Below are 22,281 nucleotides of genomic sequence, written 5' to 3'. Positions count from 1 at the left end.
TAATGTGGAGTCTTGTCATCAAGTCTAAGGATCACATTTCAGTATAACCTCTTTAACAACCTTATATCCAAACAGAGTAATATACATAGGTGTTAGAACATCAGCATGAATATTGGGGGATTCAGACTGTAACATCGACTTTCTTCCATCCCTTTTATCCTGTATGTGCTGAGCAACCTACCACATGCAGACATTCTGTTGTTATAAACAGACGTAGCTACAGTGAGTTAGGGTCAAGATTTTAAGTACCATACAAATATTCTATTAAAGTTTGGAAGAGGATGGCAGAAGGGCCTTCTCTCCTCGGATTTCCAGCTTAGTTGGGCTGGTGAAAGGGCCCCATTAAAACTCAACTTGGAGGTTTTAGTGAGTCAGCAGCTTGACAAGCCTGAGACTCACTTGGCTAAGAAACAAGGGATGATGCCCAAGCCAGCAGCCTGCACCACCTCAATTTCCCCTCCTTTCCTCCACTCCTCCACTGTGACGCAGGGCCTCTCCCGGCCCCTTCCGGACGCTGGGGCCCCGCTCCACCCACTGTGTGCCCACTGTCAGCAGTGAGCCCCTCCCTGGCAGGCTTCTCCCTCGGCTCCCTCCCGCCGTAGGGCAGCCCCTTGGCCACGCCTGCGCCTTAGAGCCGAGGGAGGGTGGGAGGCTGGGCCCCGCGGGCGGGGGAGGAGGAGGGCGGGGAGAAGCGCCACCCGCTGACGCGACGCCATTTGCCACTGCCGAGCGTGGGCACCGGTGGCTCTCGCAAGCACCAGTGACCAACCTCTCCGGAGCACGCTTCTCGACCTCCCCCACAGTCTTCATCCCGCTCACTTTTCAGCGTCGCCCGTCAGAGTCACCTCCCTTCCTGCCACCAGCCTGAGAAGGGTCCCGCACGCCGTCAGCCGGTCTTTGCCGCCATGCCCAAGAATAAAGGTAAGGACGCCGCTGGGACCCGGGCTCTGCTCCCCGCCGGCTCCCTGGCTCTGCTCACGGCCTCGAGGTCAACCCAGGCCGCAGTGACCTTCCTGTCATTTTTCCTTGCCTCTTCTTGGGCTGCATTCTCTGCGTTCTAGTCGGAGCCTGGCAGAAACGCAGGGAACTTACTCCTGGCTCCCAGTTTGGCCACATTGGGGTGGAGCCGACGCCATTTTTTGTAGGGCCTCCTGTGTAAGAATGTGGGCTCCTGCCCCCGATTCGCGCCACACTGACCGCGGCGCCAGGGGGACCCGTGGGAACACCTGCCTCGGACTTCTTAGGCTTCCAACACGTGGGGAGTTAAGCCCTGGGAGCCAGTCTGAAGTTTGAAAAAGGGTGATGCCTTGCTGGCTTTCGTACCCATCTGGCACCTCCTCTATAGGATTCTTAGTTGGTACTGTTGAGGCTGCTCCCGTGTAGCCAGTGGCCAGTACTCAGATGCATTTTTAAAGTTCATACCCAGAGAATCACTTTGCTCCATAGTTTAACCGGGGTTAACTTTTTCCACAGAGCACTTGACCCTTATTTAGCCAACTTTTCCACTTTTGCTTCAGTTCATGTATATGTTTTGATGGAAAAAATGATTAAGAAGTGCAGCGTTCCTGAGGTCATTTTCATATTTATCTATCTACAGTATTTTGTGGTGGTGGTTTTTTCAAATCTATCCTTACCAGCACTCTACCGCTTTGCTTTTCCTTTGCTCTGGCTGTCCACAGGCTGATCCGGAATTCACTCGATACCGTAAACTAACATTGAACTTGGGATTCTCCTGCTTCAGCTTCCTGAGTAGCCGGAATCACAGGCTTGCTATAGGCATTGTCCTTGTAATTCTCAAAAATAGTCAGTAAAAAATAGTGAAAAGCTTTTATTCCCACAGGGGAGGAACAAACCCATTACACAGCCCTAGGATGGGGGGAGGGGCGCGCCTTTAATCCCAGCACTTGGGAGGCAGAGGCAGGTGGATCTCTGAGTTCAAGGTCAGCCTGGTCTACAGAGTGAGTTCCAGGGCTACACAGAAACTCCCTCTCTAGAAAAAAAATAGTGAAGTCTTTGGGAAAAAGAGATCCTGTCTTCCTGGTTAAGAGAACAAAAGTTAGGTTCCCATACTCACATGCTGGCTGTAATGCCAGCTCGAGGGGATCCAATGTCCTCTTTTCCCTTGTCCTGTGCCCACTAGTATTCTCTTTTCTGCTTGAAAGTTGTCTCCAAGAAGTCTACTTACTCTCTGTGCCTGTCGCCATTTACATTAGCCCTCTGAGTACTTGGTCACAGTCTTGTGAACAGGTTTATTTAAGATAGTCTTGCGCCCCTCCCCCCAACTCTTCCCACAGCTGTAGCAGAGGACTGACTTGTCTGTCCTCAGAGGGCACCCTCTCAGAGGCCAGACCAGAAGGGGGAACATTTGGGATGTAATTAAAAATAATTAATTAATAGAAAAAATAAGTTGAGCCATCTGACCTTAAACTTGTCACCACCTCACTGATGGGCCTCAAAACTTAGGGTTGCAACCTGATTGTCCTGAGAAAGGTGTGTTATAAGCATAATGTGTTCAAAGTTTTAAAATTCCTACCTGGCGACAGCCTTATTCTGGGGTGGCAGCTCGACCACCTCAGTAGGTGAGAGGGTCTTAATCTCGCCCTGATTCTAGTGACTAGATTTCCAGTTGTCACACTAGTTGTAGGCCCTAAGAGGATGTGAGTGATGCCAATCATAATCACATTGGCTCGGTAGTACTTAGCCTAAAAGATGCTTAATAAATATTTGTTGGACTTACTCACCTCCTGTCTGGTGACTCCACCCATAGGTCAATAGGAGATTCCCATTTGGTTCCTGGGTTCCTTGTGATAGACAAGACATACATGCACAACATTAAATACATTTTAAGAGGCTCTAGATGCAATCAAACATCTTGCTTCCAAGTTTACAATATCTTGGTTACGGTATACCATATTAAACTGGTGGGGTTACTAGCCTTCTGCTGTTAAGAAATCTGTATTCCATTCTAGAAGCAATAACTATTTTCCTCTCACCTGTCAGGGGTGGGCTCTTTGTAAAATTCATCAGCACCCCGCTCATACTTGTACTCCCAGCATTCAGGAGACTGAGGCAGACAGATCACTCCAATGAGGGGCCCTATCTCAAAAAAAAAAAAAAAAAAAAGAAGAAGAAGAAGAAGAAGAAAGCTGAAGCCTGTGTGGTTAAGATTGTGGAGCAGAATTCTCTGGAAAGGAGCCTTAATATGACAGTGCAGGGTTGAGGTTGGATCTAGCATCCCAAGCTCATTGACTACAATTTTGAGCGTGTTATTTAATCCCTGACCTTTAGCGAACTTACTGGTAAACTGGGACTAAATGACATAATATTCGGGATGATTGTGACAAGTGGGTGGCACTCTGCTCATCTAACCACCTTGAGGACAGCCCCAAGCCCAGCAGGATTGCCAACACAAAGGGAAGTCAGTGGAATCTTTGCAGGGTATTTTCTAACCTTACTTCACTTGTACATTACTGTTTCTGCGTGTGGGCTTTTGTGGCATTCCTGCTTGTGTGAACATGTGTCTCTTTGTCTAGATGTGTTTCTTGTGCTTTCCTTGGTTCTTTTATCACTCCTGTTTGTTATTGTGTCTTTAATTTTATTATTACTCCTTAGATGTCTCCATTTTCTCATGACACAGAGAATGAATTCATATGGGGTGGGAGATGGGGGGGGCAAAAATCAGAATATATGAAAAAATGAGAATTTCACCTGAGGAGTCGGGAGGCTAACAATGTAACATTAAACACCTGAACACGGTAAGTTTAACATGATTAACCAGATTGAGTCAATTTTTAAATTTAATTGACTTTTAAAGATGCTTTTTTTAACTGGATGGGGCTGGTACACACCTTTAAGCCCAACACTTGGGAGGCAGAGGCATGTGGATGAGTCTCAGTTCCAGGCCAGTCTGATCTACACAGAGAAACCCTGCCTCCAAAACAAATAAGACAGTTTTAAGTCTGTTAAAAACGATATTTATCTAACATTTCTTCACAGTGTTTTGTAAATAACTGATACCTTTTTTTCTTATGAAAACCACTAGGAAAAGGAGGTAAAAACAGGCGTAGAGGAAAGAATGAGAATGAATCCGAAAAGCGAGAGCTTGTGTTCAAGGAGGATGGGCAAGGTAAGATGCTGGAGAAGCTGGGCTCTTCAATTTGTTTGTTTTCCTGTGTCGGAAATCGAACACTTTCTGGCTAACAGACTATACTCCTGGCTGGCTGCCTCTGTTAATGTTTGAGTTTATTTGCACCGATATCTGGGTATTCTTTTAAAGGATTCTGATTCTGAATTTGGCATTTTAGGCCAGGCATAGTAATATACACCTTTAAAGGAGGCAGAGAGACAAGAGACAGGCAGGTGGACCTGATGACTTCCAGGCTAACCAAGGCTATACCCCATCTCAAAAAAAAAAAAAAAAGTAAAAAAGAATTTGGTATTTGACCTAAGTGGGGGAAAAAAGATTCTGGCTTTCTAAGAATAAGTACTATTATACTGATTTAGCGAGAATATCACTAACATTTAAGATACTTGTACTGAAAATGTCGTGATATTTCTCTAATAAACATTCAAAGAGGGAGAAGGGTATGAAAGAAGGAAAGATCTGAGTGTGCAATTTATGAGGTATGGTAGATATACTGAGACTGTACACCTTTGATCTCTAGAAGCAAAGCATAGCCCTAAGAACAGTCACATAGATAATTAAAACATCTAATAGCAGACCCAGGTTGTTATATTACAAAGTCTTATTTCTACTTCAACCATTAACTAGCCAAGTGGTTAGCTCCCTCTGTTTATTCTATATTTGCCCTTTGTATATTTATTCCTTATAAATGCAGCCACATGTCCTTTTTAATCTTCAGTGGACTATTATAAAGTTGCTTCTATCAAAATAGTAGGCAGTGTTTCTTTCCTTTATTTTTCTCTTCTATTCATTTAGAATATGCTCAGGTAATCAAAATGTTGGGAAACGGACGATTAGAAGCCATGTGTTTTGATGGCGTGAAGAGGCTATGCCACATCAGAGGGAAATTGAGAAAAAAGGTAAGTGTGTGGACACCCATTTTATCCTAATGTGAAAGTGTGGAGGAATATAGAGTAATGCCTCTGTGGGAGTGGGGTGGGTGAGTGTGTTGCTGGGAAGCCACCTCAGGGCCTCTTAACTGTACCATGGAGGTACATGTTCAGCCTCCCACCTCTATAGTTTTTATGAGCTTAAGGATATTTATGTAAGCCCAGATTGCATTCTTAACCATCTACCCAGCAAATCTAATTTAAAGACTGGTCTAAAAAACAAAAAGCCTGTCTTCAGAACTGTTGATGGTATGAAAGGGAAGGAGCTGGAGAATAGTCCAGTTTTAGGGTGTGCTAAAGAGGTCTGGCAAATTTGGCCCTTTTCATTCTGGGAAGTCCCAGCACCAAGTGAGAGTTGGTTGCAGGGGAGAATGCTTGATTTATTTCCCTGATACCAGGCCTTCAGAAAGGAAAAGGATCGGGAAAGCTGTGTTCGGAGGGGTAAGTAGAAGACCATGACATAGAAACCACATTTTTCTCTTTTTATAGGAGATAACCAAGTGGTTTGTAAAGTCATCGGTTTCTAGGTAAATAATGTGTAGATTTCATGATTCCTTTTTATCTAAAACATGACTGATTTTCTCTTGTAGGTTTGGATAAATACCTCAGATATCATATTGGTGGGCCTCCGGGATTACCAGGTAAGTTAAGTCTCTTGGTGGTTTGCTTGAACTTCAGAAGTCATTTTCTAACCACAATTGTCTCGTAGGCATTATGCTGGGTGCCACCAGCATTATGGTTCCCAAATGCCAGTCTGAGCAGTCAGACATTGAGTTTTTCTTCTGCTGTGACTATTTGAAGTTTCCCATTTTACAATGATTGACACTACTGTGTAGAGATTTTCTTTTTCTTTTTATTTGTCCTCTACTTTTTCTTTATGCCTTTAAAAGTCTAGGAACCAATTGTGTAGGGTTTTACAGCTGAATGAATCCAGTTATATTCCACAAATGGCATATAGCCTGGTATGTTCGTTTCTCTCTTTTTAATTGACTTTACATGCCAATACCAGCTCCCCTTCTCCTGTCAGTCCCCCCAAACAGAACCTCTCCCCATTCCTCTCTCCCTTCTCTTCTAATTGCTATGACACACACAAAAGGAAGAAGGGTCTGGTTTGGTGCAGTTTGAAGGGACAGTGCATCACAGTGGACACTGCAGCAGGAACCCAAGTCTCCCCACCCCTGAAATGAGAATGACCTTGAATTCTTAATCCCCCATCAGAGCCACTATGACGGTCCCTTTAATACATGTCTATGTTTGCCTTTCATCTTCCTTAGTTTTTTACTTTTGTGTTCCAGATGAAAAGAGTTGACATCTTTGTTTCAAACCATAGGGTTCTCTGTAGGTGATTTGACACTCTACAGTGGCATAGGCGACTGACTATTCTGGGTACCATAGTTTGAGTGAGGGTCTGGGCTAGAGTCCTGGTGATGTGGAACAACACCCTTTAATACATAGCATTCCACTGGCTCAGGATTATCATTAGTGCTTTGGTTGAGAAAAGGTGCTCTAAATTCATAAATCATTTGTTCTTTTTTACTTTAACAGTAACTCTAGAAGAAGAGAGACTTAATTCCTTATTGAAAAGGGCACCAACATTTAGACAGGCTTAACACTGACTCTATTCTCCCATGATCTTTTCTCTGTCCTCTGCCACTAAAAGAGAGCCCAGAGAAATTGTGGCATTACTGTCTACTGGGGACTTAAAAGAAGTACACGATCTTGGGGCTGGAGAGATGGCCCAGTCATTAAGAACACTTAACTCTTACAGAGTCCCGGTTTGATTTTCGCCGCCAACACCATATCAATAGCTCCAGTTTCAGAGGACCCTGATGCCTCCTGACTTCTGTGGGAATGAGGCATTGAATAGTATATGCATCTCCAGGCAGAATATTCATACTTATAAATATATCTAAAAAGAAGCTTTAGGGAAAAAAAAAAACTTTCAGGTTCTTGTCATCTTATATACTTTTCACGGTTTTAAAAGTACTAGTTTAGATGACAACCCTTGAAGTTAAAGTAACCATTTTCTTGCTCTTAAGGGAATGAAATTCTTCACAAATAAAGAAACGTAAACATTACGGCTTTGTGTTTTACTTGTATGACAGCACAAAAGAAATAAGACATGGTTTTAAACCTTTTCAAAGACATGTTGGGCGGCTCTAAGGTACTACCTAAGCCCACTCAATCATTTTTAAAGGAATTCATAAATTGCTGATGCTAATATTTATCCTCGGGAGATTTTGGTTGATACCTAGTGTTCGTTTTCTTATTGTGAAACGTTACCTAGCAAAAGCAAATTCTTTTAAGTTTTGATACCAAGTCTCAGTTTTGACCTACGGTGTTAGATCGCTCTGTAAATTTTTCCAGGGTAGCATTTGTGCTTCTGATAAAAGGATAATTATAAAGGACTTCTGGGTTAAATTTGAGGGAGGGGAGAAAGAATCTATAGTAAAACACTGAGATTTGAATTTTTTTAAATTTAATTTGAAAGTGTTGTATGGTATAACAGATAAGAGTGTGAAGTAGTGAGATTTGAAAATTGGTTGTTTTTGTTTTAAGGACAACAAAGCAGATGTCATTTTAAAATACAACGCAGATGAAGCTAGAAGTCTCAAGGCCTATGGCGAGCTTCCGGAGCATGGTAATGACTGGGTCGTGTGCTGTTTAGGTTGCCTGCTGGTGTTTAAGCAGTGAATGAAATTTTGTAGATATTTATTGATGATCCTATTTATTTTTGTGCTTAACACAATTCGAGTTAAGCACACCTGATTATATTTCATAATAGATACCATAGAAAGAAGGTACTAAAATTCTGTTCCTGATAAAGTGTATTTAGTGAGAAATTACAGTGTCAGCCAAAAGAGCTGTTTGTTATGGTATGTTCAGACTCCTTCAGGAAAGGTTGGTGGTGCAGTAGATTGAGACACAGCCACCTTAGCATGCACAGAGCAGGTTCAGTCAGTGGCACTATTGAAAAGCATGCCTTCAATCTAGGAAGTGGAGATTTGGGGATGGAGGAGTACGCTGATTCCTTTTCATTCTGCAGGGAAAAGCAGGATTTACCCACATGCTTATTTTCCTAGTGAATGACTGGTGAGAGCCAGTTGTTCTTCTCTCTCTTCTTTTGGTTGGTCTGTATGTTTGTTTCTGTGTGGTTCACTTGGATCAGGAGTAAAGTTTTCTGGACACCTGATACCTTCCTTAAGGCCAAGGCCAGTAATGACTCCTCAAATCTGTCTCCGTCCTAAAGAAACTTCTGAAGCTTATCTGAAGGGCAGAATTGCCTCAGAGTTGGTATAATTAGAGATTGTCTTGCTCAGGAGCCCTTGTGAACAAAATAAAGTTAAAAATACTCTCACTGTTTTGCTTCATATAGAAAAATTAATAGAAAGTTGGAAGTCAACATTTTTATTATATTATCAGTGGGTTTTTTTTGTGTGTGTGTGTGTGTTTTAGCTAAAATCAATGAAACTGATACATTTGGTCCTGGAGATGATGATGAAATTCAGTTTGATGACATTGGGGATGATGATGAAGACATCGATGATGTAAGTAGACACATCCTGCCTTTCCTGCTTTCTGTTTGTGAGTTACATACAAAGATAATAACCCTTTCCCCTAAATTTCTATAATTCTAGGACTAGAGAACATTTAAATGACAGTGTGTGTATATATTTGTGTGTATATTTGGAGTGGGAGGAACGTGTTCAGAAAGAGGAAGACGATTAGGCGGAAAGATGAAAGAATACTAGGTGAACATTGGAAAGACATGTTTGTGCCTGTATGAAATGTTGCAATGAAAACCATTATTCGGCACAATTCATATATACAAAAGTGTATGTGGGAAACTGGAGCCAGGTGATTGCTGCAGGTCAACCTGGATTACAAAGCACACATGAGGCCAGCCAGAGCTGCACAGCAATGCCTTGCACTCGCACCTTCAGCATGCTGCTGTCACCAAACATTCTAGGAGCTGGAGAAAATGGAGTGTCACTTAACAAGCATAAGGCCTTAGAGCTGCCTGGGATTCCTAACCTGTTCACAAGCACAGTTACAAAACAAATATATCTTTAAGGTTTTTATTTTATTTTACAAATGTGCTTCTTTTTTTAAAAAAAAATACATAATTTTTATGTGCATCGGTGTTTTGCCTGTATGTATGTCTGTGTGAAGGTGTCAGAAGCCCTGTAACTGGAATTGCAGACAGGTATAAGCTTCCATGTGGATGCTGAGAATTGAACCCTGGTCCTCTAGCTAAATACCTCACTAAATAGCTTTAGAAAAGCATTTCATTTGAAGGCTGGTGAGATGGCTTAGTAGGTAAGGGTTCCAGAGAACCTAGGTTTGAGTCCCAGCCCCCATCTGTAAACTCCAGTTCCTGGGGACTTCTTAACTCCTCCTTCTGGCTTCCAATAGCACTAGGCACACATAAGTAACATTTTAACACTACTCCACAATAGAAAGTGATTCTTAATGTAGCTTTCTTTGGGGATCTGGGGAGGATGTTAGTAGTGTAGTAGTAGTGTCTAAATCTGAGATTAAATTGTGCTTCACCATTCCCAGCAAAACATTCTTTGACTAAATTGCTTGTATTTTGGCAGTAGAGTAAACACACAGTAACCATATGTTATGGCTTAGATGCTAACCCAAACAATCTGATGCTTTTGCTAAGGTGAGACGCTTTAGGGAATTACAGTCTTGAGCAAAGGTCAAAATTCAGTGGTACGGTACTTCCCTAGCATGCACAAAGTCCTGAGTAATCACCTAGTAATTCAGAAAGCAAAGAGAGGGAGAGAAAAGAAAACATAGGAGGAAACTACAAGTCTATGTCCCTGTTTATACTTTTATTCTTTTTTACTTATGTGTAGTATGTGTGAGTTGGGTACACAGAAGAGAGCATCAGATCCTCTGGAACTGGAGTTAAAGGAAGTTGTGATCCATCCAATATGGGTGCCTATAACAAAACTCTTCATGAGCAACAAACAATTTTAACCAGTGAGCCATCTCTATCCCCAGAATTTATACTGTTGCAAGCACCATTTTGAAATATGTGCTTATTTTCTGTTTGGGTGAACAAGTATACCTGTGCTAGACCATGCAGGTTGAAGTCAGTTCACATGAGAGCCTCAGATTTGACAACAAACACACTTACCTTCTGAGCCATCTCCCTGGCCCATGAAGTATATCCTGGTTGTTTCAGGTTTGTTCTTAAAAGCATGTTATCACCTGAGACCTCTGCTTTCTCTCTTGGGTACATTTCTCTAGCTGTTTCCTATGTGTTAAAAGGTTTTCTATCAATACTCCTGTAACCAAACTGAAAGAAAAGGATTTAAGACTAGTTCTTAAGGGTCATGCTCAAGTTGCCTCTTGTCTATTCCCAGAATACTAAATCTTAAATCATGGCGGAGAGATGGCTTAGCTATTGATGAAATGTTTTATTGTGTATGTGTGTGCATGCATGTGGGTGTTATTGGAGGCCGGAAGAGGGTGTTAGGTTCCCTGGAGCTGGAGTTGCAGTCAGTTGTGAACTACTTTATTGGTGCTGGGAACCAAGCCAGGGACCTCTGCATGAGCAGTGAGCGTCCTCCAGGAGCAAAGAATTCTGAAATTCTCAGAGAAATGTTGTCGAAGGTTATATGGGAAATCAACTCAGTCTGAAGAGAAAATTCCACGTGTAAGCTTCTCTCAATTACAACTCATTTTAGAAACCCCAACTTCCATAATATTTTACATAATACATATTATTTTTCCAAAAGATTATGTATATTTGTGTGTGCGGGTGCCCACTGAGGCCAGAAAATGACATTGGTCCTGAGGTCCTCTTCCTCCAAGCTCCCCTAGCACTGCACCCCCACTATCACACATAAAGGATCTTTTGTAGAATTTTCCCTTTGACTTAATGTTCTTTTGTCTTTCAGATCTAAAATGAACTCAACATTTTACATTCCAGTCTTCCTGAAGATTGTCCTTCAAGTTTGGAATCTGGCCCTAGACCTCAAAGAGAAGTTTTCACTATCGCTGTGATTGTAGTTTGTTGCAGCAGATTTGTTACTGCCTTCTTTCCACACTGATAATCCCAATTTACATGCTAAGCCCACTTTGTAGATTCCATTTAATGGTCCTTAAGATGACCATTTAAGAAAAACAAAAACAAAACAAAACAAAACAAAAAAAAACTTTCCTACTTTGACCCTCTCCAGTAAGTAAATGGGTGTTTTGAATAAACCATTTGCCTTGTGCTCAGTATAAATTATGATTAAGCCCTGCCTTTGCATAGCTGTCAACTGTACAGTCTTTGTGTATATTCCAGTTGCCCAGAGATTTTGATACAAATGGAGGCAGAAATCTGTGGTTTGGTTTTGTTTTGAGACAGAGTCTAACTTTGTATCTGAGGCTAGCTTGGAGTTCACTGTAGTGCTGGTGGGCCTCGACTCTCTATGATCCTTTTTTCTTGCCTCCTGAGTGCTAAGAGCATATGTATGTACCACCAACCCTGGCAGAAATCTATTTAAAGGCAAAAATGATAGGTCTGCTTTTCATATTTAAGTATGTGGCTATTTTTATACTAGCTTTGATACCATATGCATTTTTTCATGATTTTATTTCGCAGTCTTACTGGAGGAAGAAAGGTGTCTATTTGCAAAATGGTTTGGGGGGGGTTGGTTGTTTGTTTGGGGAGGGTGGGTCTTGACAGGGTTACTTTGTGTGGCCCTAGCTGTCACGGAACTCACTCTGTATACCAGGCTAGCTTCAAACTCACAGAAGTCAGCCTGCCTCTGCCTCTGCCTCTCAAGTGCTGGGATTAAAGGTGTGTGCCACCACCACCACCTTGCTTCAAAATGTTTTTAGAAACTGGTTTTTAATGCCAATTTTGAATTAAGGTCAGTAGTTGCAAAAGTTGAACACTAGGTGGTGCTCAGTTGTCATAACATAGGAAATGCTATTTTAATTGTTGAGATGGTTGCTTTTCTCAACTAGTGTGAATAGGAAATTTCTCAAACAAAAGATTGTTTTAATCATGCGTGTAGAATATTTTTACCCAACAGAAAGATTGTGTTGGAGTATTGCTTTTTTTTTCAGGAGTCTTATTCACATAAGCTACAATTTTGAGTGCTTTGTAAACACATAAAGCATAGGCAAGTGAAAATTTAAGTTTATAACCGTATAAATATTACATAGCAAAAGTATAGGTAAATTAATGCTTTTTCAGGCTTTCCCGAAACTATATGGACAGTCTGGGGAGAGTCCAGGGGAACTCCATTTTCTTTCTACTGCTCTCCTTTAGGAGTTCTAAGAGTAGGAGCTGAGCTAGTCGGAATTCACTAGACATGCTGAAATAGAGTTTAAAACCAAGATCCACCACGAAGCTTGTGGACCTGTATTCTACCAGCATCCAGAAAACTTTTCATTCCTGAAAAGTGACACACAGAGGAATGCACCTTCACACGGTTTCACAAGCAAGGAGAGCTTCTCTAATTATTTCTTAACTATGACTTCATCTTCTAGGTTTGCACACTCTGCCTCGAAGTGCGAGGTACCATAAAGCATCATTGGGAGAGACGTAGTGGGTCCGTGTATATTTCCTATTCTGTGGCGTTCCTCTGCATTTATCTTGGTAGACTGCATCTGAGAACAAGGCTGCAAGTAGCCTTGAAGCGTTTGCTCAGTGCTCGTCTTCCTTAAAAGACCTCTGTACCTTAAAAGTGTTTCACCAGCTGGATGTAGCGTACACCTGGGATCCCAGCACGGGGGGATTTGTCACTGAGTAGTAGCCAAGGCTGTGTAATTCGCTGTCTCAAAAACAACAAGGAAAAAGCGGTTTTGCTAACTTTGCAGTGTATATAGGTTACTTTATGAGCAGTGTTTTAATTCTGCACAGGTGATATGGCTCAAAGGCTGGTTTTCTACTTCTGTAACAAACAAGGTTTGGAATGTTTGCAGAAACTAGACATGACCCCACTTCCTATATGTTCTGGTGGTTTTTATCTTTTCTTCTTCCCTGAAGCAGCATTATTGAGTGCTTTTGTATCCTGGAAGATCTGGAGTCATATTAATTTAAAATAGTTGGATACAGTCGTATGAATACAGTATGCAAATGCTGCCTGAAAGAGTTCTTTGATGTATATTTGCTGTGAAACTGTGTAGTGTCACTGATCCGATTTTAGTTGATAAGGAATGGAAATGGTCTGTGCTTTATTTTTGGTTCCTATAGTACAACTCCAAGCCCCACACAGGAAGAAAAATAAAATGTATGAAATCCAAGAATATGCTTTTCTTTTTGTTTTGTGGAGGGGTGGTGTTGGGGGGATTGAGGTTTATTGTTTTTCTGGTTTTATTTTTTATTTTTATTTTTTTGAGACAGAATCTCTGGCTGAAGAGATGGCTCTTCAGTTAAGAGCACTGCCTGCTCTCCTAAAGGTCCCAGGTTCAATTCCCAGCAACAGCATGGTGGTTCACAACTATCTGTGATGGGAACCAATGCCCTTTTCTAGAGTGTCTGAAGACAGTGACAGGTGACATAGTACTAACAAATATAAAATATATAGAGCTAAAAGAAAGATGAGAGACTGAATCTCATGTACCCCCCAGGCTGGCCTTAAAATACCAGTAGCTGAGGCCAGCCTCAAACTTCTGATCCTCTGCCTTTACCTCCCAAATGCTGGGGGTACAAGTGCTACAAGCACACCTAACTAGAATAATACCTCTTCCTATTAAGGTGATGTAACAAGTTAGTGCTAGTCAACCTGATAGGCTCACACCAAACTCTTGGTCCAATCCCCAACACCCATAAGCAAACCAGTTTGATAGGGTTGTATTTTTCGTGTAGTTTATTACAGTTAGGGCATGAACATGGTGTGTTACTAAAGTGGCAATGTAACCACACCAAGAATCTGTAAAATGGCTTGCCAGCATTTTGTCCTTTGCCTGTTGGGTCTTTCTTAAGCATCTTTTAAGGAAACCAATTTTAGGAGATTACAAGTATTAGTGATGGGAATTTTTATATTTTAGTGGAGAATAGCCATTGGTTTACTCATCCCATTTATGGAATTGTGGCTGTAAGTTGTCGCTTAGACATTTTCCTGACTTATAATGTGATTTAGTCTGGCTTGTCGTGGTAATAAACTTTAGATTACTATACTGAGCAACATCATTAATAGATTGTCAGTGTTGACTACAGAGGAACTGAATAATCATATAGGTAATGGTGTGTTTTAAATAGCTAGATTTCTACTCATTTTGTACTCTGTTCAGATTTAATGATGTTCACTCCAAACTGCAGCTTTACAGTTAAAAGTATCAGAATGAAGAGAGTTCATAAAGGTTAAAGGATTTGTATCTGTGATATTCTTTCTGCTCAGTAAGGATAGGTTTCATTTATATACTGGACTTTTACAGTTTACCTTAAACCATTTTTCATCCTTGTTCAGATAGGAACTCTGAATTAAGTTGTATTACAATTATACAGAAGCACTAGACTGAGCAATTGAGAGACTGTACTGGAGACCCCTACCAGGTTCTTGAGAGACAGTGTACTAGAAATAGAAAGGGAAGAACATGGGCCCTGGGGTCAGTTGCTCTATAACCCAACTCCTCGGCTTCACAAGCCTGGCTTACAATGGAGACATGATAACATCTATGTAGAATTATTGGAGGGTTAATAGCAAACACATTTGTATGCATGACACACTGGCATCTACTTTTCACATGGGAATCCAGGACTGTATACAAAGATGTGTGTCTCCCTGTTTTCCCTGTGTGCCATGTCTTTGCTTGCAGTCTTTAAAATATATGTATATTTGGACACTACAGTGGCTTCCATACCACCTTTAATTTAGCAGGTAGGAGTCTCAAAAGTTGCTTGAAGAAATCCCACCAACTGTATTTCTTCAGAGAAAGTTTATAGTTCCTAATAAATCAGGCTGTGGTGACATCATTTTATGCTTTAATGAGTCCTTTTGCCTTGGATTCCTTTCCCATCATGTAAAGGTAAAGAAGTCAGATGCAAAACAAATAGAAGGGAGAACAAAACACTTGTGCAAGGGAGAGAATAAAGGGACAAATAGGGGAGCAGGGATTGGAGAAAGATCATCCAGAGATTGCCTCACCTCATATGCAGCCACCAAATCCGAGCATTATTGCTGATGCCAAGAAGTGCTTACTGGCAGGAACCAGATAAAGATGCCTCCTCAGGGGCTCTGCCAGAGTCATACAGATACAGCTGAGCATGCTTGCAGCTAACCATTGTACTGAACAAAGGAACCCCAAGGAAGGAGCTAGAGAAAGGACTGAAGGAGCTGACAGGATCTGCAACCCCATGGGAAGAACAACTATCCAAACCCTCCACAACTCCCAGGGACTAAAACACCAACCTTTGAGCACACTTTGAGACAACTATTGATCTGTGAGAAGAGTCCTTTGGTCCAGGGAGGGCACGTTTTCCCAATTAGGAGAATGCCAAAGCAATGGGGTGGAGAAGGTGATTAGGAGGGAGGGAGTGCACCTCTGTGAAGACAAGTGAGAGGGGTGGGGGAAGGAGATAACATTTCAAATGCAAACACAAATAGTATCTAATAAAATTTTAAAAGAAAAAAAAATACACAAAAACAACCCAATGGTGTATAGTTTCTTTTCCTACTAAGGCTTTTGACTACTTAGATGTTAATGATGATTCTTTTTTTGAAATCTTTCAGGCTTTTTTTTTAAACTTAAGTGTGACGCATTAGAAGAGAGAGTACACATTGCATGTTTCCTATTTTTATCTGGCTTTGGTTTCAACTGATTGGGTGCGTACTGTCATGCTTCTCAGTGAAAACCTGTACTGAAGACATTTTCTAACCAAAAACCAGCTGTTCAGAGTGATCTCAAATTACTAAAAATGTCAGTGGACATTTTATGCTGTGCAAATATGTATAAATGATCCTAAAGTTCTGGCCAATTCATCCACTTAGTAAAATAAAGGAAAGCCAGTGACTGGGCGGGGCGAGGGAATTAACATTAAAATACAGACAGCTTCAGGACAATCTACAGTTGCAAAACAGGATATCACAGTGGAACCCAATTGGACCTTGAACTCTCAACACAACTGCCTCAGCCTCCAGGGTGGTGGGATTACAGCCAAGTACTATTCACCTTCCCCAGCACAAGGCCCAGGCCAGAAAGTTTCTGAATTTAAATAGTCACATCCCTACAGGCTGAGCTTATCCCCAAGGCTGTACCCCATCTTCCACAGATGCAATGTCAAGCTCCAAGATTTTATTAAAGATTATTTTAAAGGAAAACTTCATTGGTTCTTTGTGAGTTTCACACCATGCACCCCAATTCCACACATAAATAAAACACAAAGAAGAAAAGGCGTAGGAAACATGGAAGATGTAATGTGTCACACTGTGTCCCCCAGTATACTCCTCTGTACACAAAACTTCACTTGCAAATGTTCACTGCAGTGAGTCATTGGTGTTGGAGGTCTGTAGCTTCTGTGACCGTCACTATTGGATCCTCACTGGGTCATCTTCCCTGATGTCATGGAGATCCTACAGCTTTCAATAAGCAGAACTGGCCTTTGAATGGGTCCCAGTCAGCAGATGATAAAGATTTGGGGGTGGGTCAGCTCAGCCCTGGGTCTGCGTGATAGCTGAGCAGGTCAGCATGCTTGCTCTCTTATCTGCACCACCAGGGCAAGCTCTCCAAGTCTCCAGCTGGGTCACTCAGTGCCTCCATCAGCAGGAGCCAGAGGCAGTCAGCCCTCCAGCTCTCATGGCCTCAGGGATGCCTCATCTGCAGCCACTCCTCCAGAGCCAGCTCCACTGTGCTGCCCAGTTAAGTAAGGATCAGGGAAGCTCCAAGATTTTAACTGTGCTTCTAAACGATAGGTCATACATATTGAGGTACTTCACAACCTCCTTGGCTTCTAGAGTCTTTCAGGGAAATTTTATGTTGATTATAAAGGTTGTTACAAGGGATACTGAGAATACCTGATAAAAAGTTGGATAGAGTAATGGCACCGAGCTACCCTTAGCTCCAGGGCCACCTCTATTTGGGGAGTCTTACTGGGCTTCATTATATAATCCCGATAAGTCAATGGCCATTGATGGGGGGAAGTTGAATTCCCTGACCTGCTTTGGTACTTCCTGTGACTGGTCACTATCCTGAAGCTACTTGGCATTGCCACCAAGCAGTCATTAGTGTAATACTTTGTAAACTGCAATACTTTACAAGGAGTTTATATATTTTAATTGTGTGTGTTGTAAGGGCTTAAGATACAAGGAAACGGTGAAAACTGGATAAAATGTTACCAAAGTATTTACCAAAGCAAAGTTAATTTTATTTAATTACAATGCAGGCTGGGCTCAAGAGATAGCCCAGTGGTTAAGAGCACTGGATGCCCATGTAGATGACCCAGGTCCCATTACCAGCAACCATATACAAGTTCACAAGTATCTACAATGCCAGTTCCAAAGGATGGATGTCCTCTTCTGGCCTCGGGCACTAGGCATTTGGGAGGTTCACATGGAGGCTTGCAGGCAAAATACTAAGACATAAATCTTTAGAAGAAACAAGAATGACTCAGGCAGGGAAGTTACAGCATTTGCTGTGCAGGCACACAGACCAGAGTTTAGATCCCCATACCCCACAGAAAACGTGAGTGTGCATGGTGAGATCATCCTGTAACTCCACCTTAGTAAGACAGCGAACTATATCAAGAGCTCTAGGTTTGATGGAGAGACCTTGACTCCGTGAAAAAAGAGGAAGAGGAATTAAGAATGATTGCAGGGGCTGGAGAGATGATGGCTCAGTGGTTAAGAGCACTGACTGTTGTTCTTCCAGAGGTCCTGAGTTCAAATCCCACAACCATATGGTGGCTCACAGCCATCTGTAATGGGATCTGATGCCCCCTTCTGGTGTGTCTGAAGACAGCTACAGTGTGCTCATATAAATAAATAAATCTTTAAAAAAAAAGAATGATTGTGAATTTTGATGTCAGGCCTCTATATAATATACCTACTATGAATATGCACACAAACGCTCAGCACTTAGGAGGCTGAAGCAGAAGGAAGCGAATTGAGGCCAGAGAAGACTATGTAACTAGACTGAAAAAACAGGCGGGGGGGCACGTAGCTCAGTTGGTGAAATACTTGGCTAGCAAACATGAAAGCCCAGGTTCAATCCATAGCACTGAACAAAAAAAAAAAAAAAAAAAAAAAAAAAAAAAAACCACAAAACCACCATAGTTCCACTTACCTCTAGTCCCAGCACTTGTGGGGCAGAGACTGGAGAACCAGGAACGGGGAGAGGAAGAGAGAAGGAGGGAGCTGGAGAGATGACTCAGTGGTTAAGAGCTTTGCCTGCTTCCACTTCCAGAGGTCCTGAGTTCAACTCCCAGCACCCACATGGTGGCTCACAACCATCTGTAATGGGATCTGATGCCCTCTTCAGGTGTGTCTGAAGACAGCTACGGCTACAGTGTACTTATATATAATGAATAAATAAATCTAAAAGAAAAAGAATGTTTCTCACAATTGACATCATCTTCAAAACGCATAAAAAAAGAGAGAAAAGAAAAAGAAAAGAAACAATAGAAACCATAGTGTCTCATAACTATAATCCTAGCAGTTTGGAGGTAAAAACAGAGGTGCAGCGCAGGTCAACCTGGGCTAACAGTTCCATGGCAGCTAGAGCTACCGAATCTCTCCCACCAATGCAGCAAGAAGCGAAGCTTTCCTTTGGACGGTGGTTCCACGGGAGTCCATCACGGCAGTGGAATTAGGAGCTGAGTGACACTGGACTTGGAGATGAATGCTCACACTGCTCTCCCTCTGCTTCCCTTGAATTCAATCCGAGACTGGAGTTCATGGGATGCTGTCCCCCACATCCAGCTTATAGGCCATATGATTCTGGAAACTGGACCCCAGACTGCTTCAAAAGCATATTTCTTAGGGGACTGCAAATAGAGTCAAACTGACAATGAAGAACAGCCACCACCGCCTTAGATCAAGATCCTGCCTCAGAAAATCGCACCTGTTCGACCAGCACTGACCAAAGACGGGAGGCTTTTGGAATGTCATCACACGGCCATGGCGGCGCCTTGAGATTGTTTGGAAACATGATGCTTCTTTCGCCTAGAGAGACCTGGATAAACATCTGTTAGCACTGATGACAGACCAAAGAAATGATGTCACCCAATTCTGTCTATTTTTCTGGGGTCACTTACAAGGGCATGAGTGACCTAAAAGCAATTGCATTACAGAAACCCCATGCCCACCCCCAGTACGTATGATGATGCCTCAAGGCTGCATCCCTGGAGACATTCCCAGCTTGCAGGCAACTGCATGGAAGAATCTCTTCTCTCCCAGTTAATTGTTTAGTGCTTAGACAGCTTGTAACTTTCTGCATATTTACTCTGTGCGTACATCCTCTTACATGTGGGTTGCTGCATGTGTGCGTGTTGCGTTATGTAATAAAAAAGAAAGAAAGAAAAAAGGTGCGGGAGGACACCATGTCATGCTAGCGCAGGCGGGTCACATGGCACCTGCAGGCTTTTATCATTTCCGCACTCTCTGGCCCAGAGCTCCGGAACATCCCACCCAACTCGCTAAATTCCCATAGCCGGTCGCTGCCACACCAGCACACAAGCCCGTGGCGGGCTTGTCACGTCACGCCACTGTATCTTTCTCTGGAACTCAGTGAAAACACCACACAATCTTAGTTTACAATCAGCAGGTAACTCAATCGCTGGGTGCAACTACTAACTTCCTAATTAGTAAGCCATTGCAAGACTAATCGTCCTTTGGCAGAGCTTGGCGGATCCGCCATCTTACCAGGGGCCTCTAGTTCATTACATCTTGTACCCCAAAATCTCTCCGTCTCCAAGCCCCAAGTCTCCTTTCTCCTACTCTCCTCCCGCGCCTCCGTCCTGGAAGTCCCGCCTATTCCTCGTCCAGTGATTGGTCCCCTGAAATCTTTATTCTTAAGGAGAAAGTCCTTGCCACCTGTGTGTGCAGATGTACACATATGCAGAGGCCAGACACCAACTTTAGACACTGTTCATCAGGCTTCTTACTGGAACCGGGGCCAGACTGGCTGACCAGTAAACCCCAGGGAGCTCCCTGGGTCTGCCTCCCCAGCACTGGGATTATGAGTCCACTCTACCATATGCAGATTTTTATATGGATGCTGGGAATCTAACTCAGGTCCTCAAATGTGCACCCCAAGCGCTTCCCTGCCTAAACTGGGCTCCCTCTCCCCAATCTTGTAACTAACTGAGCTCCCTGAGCTTTGTACGTTTTCTTAGCTTTCTGAATTCTATAAGCCTCTGTCTTCACTCCAGGAGGGACTGTTTTGTTAGTGATGAAAAGAGTTATACTACAGTGGCTTACTTGTAATCCTAGCACTAAGGAGGCAGGAGGATTACCTCAAATAGAAGCCAGCCTTGTCTACATACTGAATACCGGGATGGCCTCAGTAGTAGTAGTAGTAGTAGTAGTAGTAGTGGTAATAATAATAATAGTGAAAATTTATTCCACGGGCTAGAGAAATGGCTCAGCAGTTAAGAACTGCTCTTCCAGACGACCTAGTTTCATGTCCAGCACTCACACAATAGCTAACAACCATTTGTAACTCCAATTCCAGGGGATTCAGTGGCCTCTGAGAACACAGCATGCATGTGGTGCACAGTCATACATTCAGGCAAAACATCCATACACATAAAAAATTTAAAAATCTCTTTAAAGAATTTCGTCTATTCTGAATAACATAATACTTAATTCCTGGAAGAAAAACAACTTGCATTCCTTTTTAGCAGTTTTACAAAAATAGATGAAATTAGCCTATCAAATCATGTTTGCTCCTAGGAAACTGAGCTTTTCAAGAAAAAAAAATAGTTTTAATAAAGAGGTTTCTGAGTAAATCGTGAAAACGATGATTAATAAATGCAACATTTAAAACTGTAGGATGAGGAGCTGGAAAGATGGCTTGGTGGTTAAGAGCATTTGCTGCCTTTGCAGAGGACCTGAGCCCCAGCACCCACGTTAGGAAGCTTACAACTGCCAGGAGCACCAACTCCAACTTCTTCTGGCCTGCAATGGCACCCTCAGACACACACACACACACACACACACACACACACACACACAGAGAGAGAGAGAGAGAGAGAGAATGCACCCACAGCGATACACGCATACACATAAATAAAATTTTTTAAATGGAAGATTTTCATAGCTCTTTCCACCAATGTTTTCCAAATGTTCTACATTCAGGATGTTAAAATTACATCCAAAGTTGGAAACAGAATACTAAATTAGTTTTTCAGACACTGACGATAGAACCTAAGGCCTGCCTTTGCGCATGCTAGGTAGGGCTCTGCCACTGAGCTTTACCCCAAGCGCAGACCAATCTAATGAATAAAAAACTATGTAAACCTTCTTATTTTGTAATAGAGTCCTGATAAGTACCTTAGCAAATTCCTACCTGTTGGGCAAGGTAGGGTAAGCCTTAGACATCATAACTACAGAGGTTGGGGCAGAGGCAGGCGGGTGGATCTGTGACTTTGAAAGCAGCTTATGTCACTAATCCCATGACATGTAGGGTTACATGGTGAGACCCCCGTCTCAGAAATCATCTCAAAAAGGAAACTCACTGCTTATCTGGGCCAGGTGGCCCGATAGAGCCCTGATTCTAATTCATTGAGAAGCAGAGGAAGGATTCCAAGTTTAAGGTCTGCTTGGGCTACAGAGAAATCATCTGTCAATATTGTAATATGGAGGAACTAACACAATGGTCTGTGTTTTCACCAGGTGCAGTGAAATAATAATAGGATCATAATAGGATGCCCAGGAGACTGACGCAAGGACCACATGAACTCAGGAGTTCAAGACCAGGACAACATGTACCCCATCTAAAAGATAGAGAAAATGAAACATAATCGTTCTTTTCTGTGTACCTCCAAGATCAGATTTTTGTTGCTTAGTAAAAACACCATAGTGCAGCACACTGAATACAAAAGAGCTATGAGACACTCCTGCTCAGCCAAATAGATTTGCAAAACCATAAAACAATTCCCTCTCCAAATTGTATTGTTCCCTCTTTGCATTCAGAACACTGGCTATGCATAGTTGTGCACACCTTTAATCCAAGCACACTTGGAGAAGGCAGAGGTGGAGACAGGGATAGGGCGGGGGAGGAGGAGACAGGGCGGAGGCAGAGGCGGGAACA

General features: G+C 42.4%; 1 protein-coding gene across 1 annotated transcript; it reads left to right on the top strand.

The window, feature by feature from the left end:
• Positions 1-704: 704 nt before the first annotated feature.
• EIF1AX (eukaryotic translation initiation factor 1A X-linked) lies at positions 705-13,332 on the top strand. The gene is made up of 7 exons (XM_080910361.1): positions 705-921; positions 4,043-4,126; positions 4,940-5,043; positions 5,664-5,714; positions 7,633-7,714; positions 8,530-8,621; positions 10,992-13,332. The coding sequence occupies exons 1-7, from the start codon at positions 906-908 to the stop codon at positions 10,995-10,997; spliced, it is 435 nt and encodes a 144-aa protein (XP_080766487.1). The 5' UTR covers positions 705-905; the 3' UTR covers positions 10,998-13,332.
• The last annotated feature ends 8,949 nt before the right edge of the window (positions 13,333-22,281 follow it).

This window comes from Micromys minutus (genome assembly GCF_963924665.1).
Source record: "Micromys minutus genome assembly, chromosome: X".
Lineage (NCBI taxonomy): Eukaryota > Metazoa > Chordata > Mammalia > Rodentia > Muridae > Micromys > Micromys minutus.
The sequence above is the reverse complement of the archived record's forward strand: the minus strand, read 5'-3'. Positions and strand labels throughout refer to the sequence as shown.